At 39.7% G+C, this 8,791-nt stretch overlaps 1 protein-coding gene across 1 annotated transcript; it reads left to right on the forward strand.

Moving 5' to 3' along the window:
• The first annotated feature begins 516 nt into the window (after positions 1 to 516).
• BARHL1 (BarH like homeobox 1) lies at positions 517 to 8,429 on the forward strand. The gene is made up of 3 exons (XM_040442798.1): positions 517 to 970; positions 4,425 to 4,647; positions 8,135 to 8,429. Exons 1-3 carry the CDS (start codon positions 517 to 519, stop codon positions 8,427 to 8,429), a joined length of 972 nt encoding a protein of 323 aa, XP_040298732.1.
• Positions 8,430 to 8,791: the final 362 nt, after the last annotated feature.

Consider the following 8,791-nt stretch of genomic DNA (forward strand, 5'->3'; position numbering starts at 1 on the left):
ATCTAGTCATATGCAGAAGACCTTCAACTGGTCCTAGGCAGAAGATCCTGGAATGGTCATATGCAGAACCGAAACCCCCTCTTCTGTAGAGAGCAGGTTCTCCTGATTGTGTCGCTCTCCAAGGTGCTGAAGCCTTCAGAGCATCTTGGAATTTTCCCATCCTAGGATGACTCCTACCAGAGGGTGACCTCCTGCCTCCTCGGCTGTTGGGTCTGCTCAGAGTCATCTTTTCTTCTTCTTCTTCTTCTGCCTCTCCTGAGCTGAAGCTTCTTGCAGGAACCCCTTCTCCAGATCGATGCTCTCATCATTGAGCTGGTTGCACAGCAGATCCTTCTATCGATTTTCCACAAGGGTCTTCTCCTGAGTTGCTCCCGACCACCCAGCTACAGGACAGGGACCTTGCATACTCTCTGGATGGCACCAGCACTGGACCTTAAGTAGAGAAAGATTTTTATTTTTTTTTGGGACATTTTTTTCCCGGCTCAATGTTTATCTGAAAAGTAGAAGAAGGCTGGAATGGAAGGATCTAACGGATTTGGGATTGACACCATCCTGTCACATAGAGCCAGTAGCCCTGGGCTTTCTCAGGGGGACCCATTGATGGGGGATAGCAGGTCACCCCTGGAGCTGAGCCCCAGGTCAGAAGTCAGCAGTGTCTGCTCTCCTCCACCCTCCCCATCCAGAGAATGTTTGGAGGCGATCAGCACCAGACAAGGGGTCTCTCTGGCCATCGAGTCGCATCTTCAGCCAGGACTTTCTGCACCTTCACAATCCAGGACTGTTACCTCTTCCTTCTTAATCAGAGACATTTTAGCAGACTGCAAGCCCCTGGCCACCTGCGCCCCTTACTCCAGTAATGGTCAACCAGCCCAAGACCTCACCCATTGCTTGTCCAGTAAAACTGTTGAGGACTTTAGGGACAAACTAGAGAAGAGCAGCAGTTCCATGTCCTCAGACTCTGAATATAAAGGTAAAGGTGAGTCTAACCCCTTCCCTAAAACGTGCACCCCAAGAAATGGCATGGGGGCTCTGGAGAAAGATAAGACCAAGCAAAAAAAAAGGGGGGGGGGGGAACATATCATGATACATTATATCTGACTAAGATAAATAAACAGATCTTGATACATTGTATCTCTGATTTCCGCTACAGAGGAGAGGATTTCTGGAAGGAAATAAAGCTAAAAGGATGGGGATTTTTACCCCTAGTTTATACACATATATAGAAAATTGAAAAAAAAGTTGCATAAATCAATAAGAAATGTTGATGCGATATGGAAGGGAAAAAAATTAATGAGTAGGAATCTCAGGGCCGCAGCCTCCCCTCAGAGGCCTCATTATCTGATAGAAATATTAGGAATAAATATGTAAGGAATTAACATAAAAGCGGACATCCAAATTAGTCATACAAGTCGGGCCCATCTATTACCATGCAATTAGATGAAAACTGACAGGAAAGATTAAAGTGATCGGAGCGGTGAGGACAGGCGGCCATTTTACTGGAAAAAGTGAAAAAATACAGATTTGCACAGGAAGTTTATGCTGTTTTGCATAAAAGTATGTTTTGTTTTGACTTTTATATAAATAATAATAATAATAATAATAAATATCGTTTATGTAACGGAAAAAATAGAAATAAGTTAAATATTTACATAGGAGCTTTGCTGTTTTGCATATTTTTGTAAACTTTTATATAAAGAATAATCATTTTATTATTATTTTATTAAATATCGATTATGGGAATAAGAATCATATTTAGGTAGTAACTTTGCTGTTTTGCATACGGGTTTTTTATAAACTTTTCTATAAATAAGAATAATACATTTTTATTATTATCGATTATGGAGCTTGGAAAAACATAAGAAAAGTAGAAAAAAATATGAAATATTCACTTAGGAACAGTTATAAACTTTCATATAAATAATGGGGGAAAAAGCATTTTTTTTCCCTAATTTTTAAAATGTATCTTTTATCTTAAGCACACACAAACAACTAATACTCTAATACTCTTTTTTAAATTTCTAATTCATGTTTTTTCTCTTTTAACTAAAAACAAATATATATTCTTGAAGATTTTGTATTTAACAATGCATTTTTTTTAACTAAAGGACATTTTTGTGCGGGAGTATTTTTAAAGTAAAACAAAATATGGATTTTTAAACAGTTTTGTTAATAGACTTTTACTGTGAATGAAATAACTATATTGACAGATATTATTGTTCTGTTTATATTTGGATGAAAATGTGAATAATTCTCATTGCTACACATTTTCTTTTCACACCCAAAAAATTATTTGGGGGTGAAATTAGATAATAAAACTTTTGTAATGAGAAGATTCAGATGACCTTTTCTAAAGCTAGACTGGTATCTAGACAGTGCATTGTGATGCGGTTTGTGAGGTGAAGGCTCCTGGGTCCCCAGAGGATCAATTAGGCGGATTATTGTCTCCTACAGAGGGAATCCGCCTCAGCCTCGTAAGGGCTGCAGAAAAGCGCCCACCAGAAAATACCCCATAAACCCCTGTACAAGAGGCACCCAGAGCACCCTGCCAGAGAGGGCACTGGGAGATGAGAGGCACCAGAACTCCAAAATGATAACATATGAGGAAAGAAAGAAAGAAAGAAAGAAAGAAAGAAAGAAAGAAAGAAAGAAAGAAAGAAAGAAAGAAAGAAAGAAAGAAAGAAAGAAAGAAAGAAAAAAGGAAAGAAAGAAAGAAAGAAAGAAAGAAAGGAGGAAAGAAAGAAAGAAAGAAATGAGGAAAGAAAGAAATGAGGAAAGAAAGAAAGAAAGAAAGAAATGAGGAAAGAAAGAAAGAAAATAGATATTATAGAGAGAGATAAATAGATAGATAGATGACAGATAGATAAATAGATAGAAGATAGATAGATATTACAGAGAGAGAGAGAGAGATGATAGATATATAGATATAGGAGATGATAGATAGATAGATAGATAGATAGATAGATAGATAGATAGATAGATAGATAGATAGATAGATAGATAGATAGATAGATAGATAGAATCTGATAATTGATGTTTTCCCGGATTTTTTCTATGTAATTATTTATTAGAAGAAAAGTTCTGAAAGCTGTGGATGAATAATCCGCAGTAACCGGTGCAGATGGGGAGTGGATTGTGGGGGTGATGCCCCTGTGATGCCCCAGTGATGCCCCTCAGAGACTATACTCTTCTAATATCCCAGTCTTTATATAATTATCCGGATATTTTCTCCTGTCTTCCCGGAGCGGATACAGAATCTCCCTGGTTAGTGTAGCAGAGCTGAGCTTGTCCTTTTACAACTTTTATTTTATTTTCCGACTTTACATAGGACTGCAGGTAACACCCACAGCTTCCCCCCTGCCCTCAGAGGGTGTACGGGACTGACAGCTCTAGCTCTGCTACATCAGAGGCCTGCACAGCATTACATACGGCCGTGTCCTGTTATAGGCAGGTGTAGCAGAGCGGAGTTTGTTGTCGGGATCAGCGCTCCGTAGGCTTACATAGGACTGCAGATAGACTTACTAAAGGGATCCTGTCTCACCTGAATCAGCGCTGCACATAAATACACAGGATTATTATATATAATTATTTCATACGTTTTATATGTTATTACAGTCGCCGGTTATACAGAGAACACTGTCATGTGTTACAGATTATAATAGTCGTGTTACAGATTACACCTGGACTAGATATTATATATTATTCCAGCACCATTATAATTAGTACAATGTGCAATCCATGACTGCTAGAAGATACAGCACAAGATTATTATAATCTGTCTATGTAATGTGCAACACAGGTCTAATCTCATCTGTGAAACATGACTATTATAATCTGTATAATCTGTCATTTATAAAGCAGGTCTAATATAATCTGTACAATATAATCTATTAAACATTATTATAATCCGCATGATATATATAAGGTCTATTATAATCTACACTATATATATATAGTTTATTATTTATACAATATCATCTATAAAACATGACTATTATAATCTGCACAATCTATGTAATACAAAGTGGGTCTGTTATAATCTGTATAATGTGTAATTTATAAAGTATGACTATTATAATCTGTACTATATATATATATATATATATATATATATATATATATATAGTTTATTTATACAACAAAATCTATAGGCATGACTATTATAATCTGTATAATCTGTAATTCACAAGGTTTGGTTGTTATAATCTGTACAATCTACTGTATAAAAAGTTATAAATTATACAGGTTATAATAGCAATTTATAAAGCATGACTATTATAATCTATACAATATAATTAATCGATAAACACGACCATCACAGAACAGGTTATGACGGTGACCCCCGGATTCTGCCGGCAGTAAATGTCGCAGCGTTATTCTGGTTATTAGCGGCTAATGTTATTCTCTCTGCTGATTGATGGTTGCAGTGAAAGAAGAAGGGGAGCGGGAAATCTCCAGCTCCAGGGAGAGCCCCCCGGTCCGGCTGAAGAAGCCCCGCAAGGCCCGCACTGCCTTCACCGACCACCAGTTGGCGCAGTTGGAGCGCAGCTTCGAGAGGCAGAAATACCTGAGTGTGCAGGACCGGATGGAGCTGGCGGCCTCCCTCAACCTGACCGACACCCAGGTGAAGACCTGGTACCAGAACCGCAGGTCAGTACACACCCAGGTGAGGACCTGGTACCAGAACCGCAGGTCAGTGCACACCCAGGTGAAGACCTGGTACCAGAACCGCAGGTCAGTGCACACCCAGGTGAGGACCTGCTACTAGAACCTCAGGTCAGTACACACCCAGGTGAGGACCTGGTACCAGAACCGCAGGTCAGTACACACCCAGGTGAGGACCTGGTACCAGAACCTCAGGTCAGTGCACACCCAGGTGAAGACCTAGTACCAGAACCTCAGGTCAGTGCACACCCAGGTGAGGACCTGCTACTAGAACCTCAGGTCAGTACACACCCAGGTGAGGACCTGGTACCAGAACTGCAGGTCAGTACACACCCAGGTGAGGACCTGGTACCAGAACCGCAGGTCAGTACACACCCAGGTGAGGACCTGGTACCAGAACCGCAGGTCAGTACACACCCAGGTGAAGACCTAGTACCAGAACCGCAGGTCAGTGCACACCCAGGTGAAGACCTAGTACCAGAACCGCAGGTCAGTGCACACCCAGGTGAGGACCTAGTACCAGAACCGCAGGTCAGTGCACACCCAGGTGAGGACCTGGTACCAGAACCGCAGGTCAGTACACACCCAGGTGAAGACCTAGTACCAGAACCGCAGGTCAGTGCACACCCAGGTGAGGACCTAGTACCAGAACCGCAGGTCAGTGCACACCCAGGTGAGGACCTGGTACCAGAACCGCAGGTCAGTACACCCACCGACTCTGTACAGACCTGCAGCTATCACAGCAGTGCAAACATCCTAACCAGGGCGCAACCAGTATTCACCCGACTACAGAAGTGACACCAGTAGTCGGGCAACATCAAATAATAACCTTAGCGCAAACCACACACCTGTCATATCTGAGCTGGTCCAGGACACATAGGTGACCCTGGCATCCAGATAGCAGCTCCCACTGCATGATATCATTTATTATACCATGTCATATCATTATATACAGATACATTATACATACATCATGCTTTATCATAATTAGGGCTGGAGGTGACACATTGTTATATCTTACATTGCCCAGGTTATTGCATCAGGATTTATGACAGAACCAAAATATTCTTGTGACCTAACTGGAATAATAATAATAATAATAATAATAATAATAATACCATAGATTAAAAAATGTTTTGTGATGTCTTTTATTTGGGTAAAATTCTATAAATGTAAGAAGCAGGCACATAAATTAATATTAAAAGTAACTTACAGAAAGATTACTACAACTAATATGGGGAAATATATATATATTTTTTACTATGTATATGTTTTATGTATAATTGATGACGTCTTTTATTTGGGCCAAATTCTATAAATGTAAAAAGCAAACATAGAAATAATAATAATAACAATGTCCCCTGATCTTTGTAGATGATTCCATGAAGCAGGATTTTATAAAATGAACAGAACGTAATTAATAGACATTCAGTCAAAGTAAATGATTGCAATGTAAATAATTTAGTTTTTTACATCTTCATTTTTTAAATACATTTAAAATTAAGATTATTCTCTTTACTTTCTACATTTATTACTATTTTAATTATATCATTTTCTATTACAGCATTACTGCTTTAATTGCATTATAATTTTCTATTACTATTATATTTATTATTACTGATTTTATTGTTGTACTCGTCTTGCCCTAGTTTTATGATCAGCTCCCCGTGTACGTAACTGTATATTATGTGTATTATTTACTTTCTTTTTTTTTTTCTACCACGTTGAGCATTCAAAAATAATCTAAAACTAATTAGTAAAAAATAATAAAAATTCTCCCCCTGAATGAATTTTGCACCAATCTGTGTTTACATTTACAGATTTTCTAATGGCGTCAGTAAGACGACAGCGCCGCGCTCCACGTAAACAACGAATGTAACACATTGACACATTAATAATAAATTAACAATTTCTACTTTGGGCATCAATAATTAACAGGCTGTTTCAGTAATTACACAATTATTATAATTATGATTTATGAATAATTCAGTCCTGGAAATGGGACTATTTTTTTTATTTTTATTTTTTTCTGGGAGCTGAAAGGCAGAGGCTGCGAGGACGCGAGTTTATGAAATTGAATTATTATGGAATATGTACAATAGATTTTGACATTCCCAGTGAGGTGTCCTAAGGGGACGGCGCCGTCTGAAGCAGTTATATTTATACACCTCACTAGATCTTTACATTATTATTATTTTTTTGCCAGAATTTTGACATGGTTCGATTTATGGTTTTTAACTTTTTTTTAAAAAATATTTGGAAATGTGATTCCTGTGATTCAGGAATAAGGCTAATTATTAAAACTATTGCAAGCACAAAAAGAATTATAGATTAAAATCATATTGATTCATCTTTGTAAACTTTATTAAAAAAATAAAATACAAAAATCATATAGGCAAAAAAATTACAAATTAAAAATAAAACATTAAATATAATTTAGACAACTCCTTGGCGTTGCAGCTTTAATCGCTTGTCATTTACTGATTTGAACCATTTTCTATTTTCATATTTTTTCCCCCCCTTTTTATGTTGTACAAGTGCAGACATTCATCAGGGTGAATTCACCCCCGGCAAAATGACTTGCATTGATTTTGAGGGCAAGTGCGCGGATTTCTGCAGCCTGCATTCACATGGATAGGACATTTGCAGAAACGCACGTGTACCATAAGGGTGTCTTCACACTCTGCGCAGCAGAAAATCTGTTCCATTCGCCTCAGTGGGGCTTGCAGAAATCCATGCGCTGGAACGGATTTTCAGTCGCAGAAATTTCTGCAACAAAATCTGCAAAGCCCTAAATGCTGCAGTTTTCTGGTGCAGAGCTGCAGCATGTAGCAGAGCCAAACACGTAGGTGAGAGGTGAACAAATCTCGCCGGCACGCTGCAGAGAAACGGACGTGCGGCGCAGGGGATTCCAATGCAGCGCAAAATCTGCATCTTATGCATGTGGACTGGCAACCAAATCTGCTGCTGGATTTGTGGCCGAAAAAGTCCACCACGTGTGCAGCTACCCATTACGCGGCAAAACCGCACGGACAAATCTGACGCGTGTGGATTCACTCCAAAGGTGTCCGACTACGCTGCAGATCTGCAGTGGAGCAAAATCCGCACCGAATTGTGTGGATTTCACTGCACATTTCAAATCTGCCACCCGTTACAATGGGTGAAAAAAATCTGGAGCTGCCGAGTTATTATCCGCACCGCAGGTCAATTGACGTCGCAGATTTTCCATCCGAAATATAAATCCCCCTCATCCACTTAATTACGCTCTCTTTGGTCCATCTGTTCAGCCATTTTCAATTCTGCCACACTCTCACCTTATATGAAAGTACTTGAATGAATAGGAGGTTGTCACGGCCCCGCCCCCTGCCACTAAAGAGTAATATAATCTTGTGAAAGGTCCTGACCCATAAACTAGGGAAAGATTTCTCACATAAGAAGGTCCTCATGTGTTTTTTTTTCTTCTCTTACCCAGGACAAAGTGGAAGAGACAGACAGCGGTGGGACTGGAGTTGCTGGCAGAAGCGGGAAATTACTCGGCCCTGCAACGCATGTTTCCTTCTCCGTACTTCTACCCCCAAAGCCTGGTGTCTAACCTGGACCCGGGCGCTGCACTTTACCTCTACAGAGGTCCTACTGCCCCTCCTCCGGCTTTACAAAGACCTCTAGTCCCCAGGATCCTTATTCACGGACTTCAAGGTGGCGCCGAGCCGCCACCTGCCTTGCCCCCCCTGACAGGAGTCCTACAGAGGGCGGCACAGCCACGGTGAAGAGGTCGACAGAGACTCAACCAGGTGCCAAAGTCATAGACTTCACAGACGCACCAGAAACCGGGTGACCTTGATGGGGCCGAGCGGACGGGCGGCGTGCAGGACAGCCCTACAAAAACTTCAAAAAAGACAAAAAAGTGACCTTCTTAGACTTTGAGATTTAAAAAAAACACAAAAAATTGTGATATAGTTGAACCACTTATTTCTCAGAAATTTAACATTTTCTATCAATTATTTATATGATGTAATCAGCATTCATAGCATGATGGAAGCAAAAAAAAAAAAAAAAAACACCCGGAAAATACAAAAACATCAGCAGTAAATTACACCCTTTGCCAAAAAGATTTGTATATTTTTTTTCA

This window comes from Bufo bufo, chromosome 8 (genome assembly GCF_905171765.1).
Source record: "Bufo bufo chromosome 8, aBufBuf1.1, whole genome shotgun sequence".
In the NCBI taxonomy this organism is placed as follows: domain Eukaryota; kingdom Metazoa; phylum Chordata; class Amphibia; order Anura; family Bufonidae; genus Bufo; species Bufo bufo.

Coding starts and splice junctions, on each gene's coding strand:
- BARHL1 (XM_040442798.1), top strand. CDS start 517: ATGGAAGGATCTAACGGATTTGGGATTGACACCATCCTGTCACATAGA. Junction 971..4,424: donor CTCAGACTCTGAATATAAAG/GTAAAGGTGAGT, acceptor TGATGGTTGCAG/TGAAAGAAGAAGGGGAGCGG. Junction 4,648..8,134: donor ACCTGGTACCAGAACCGCAG/GTCAGTACACAC, acceptor TCTCTTACCCAG/GACAAAGTGGAAGAGACAGA.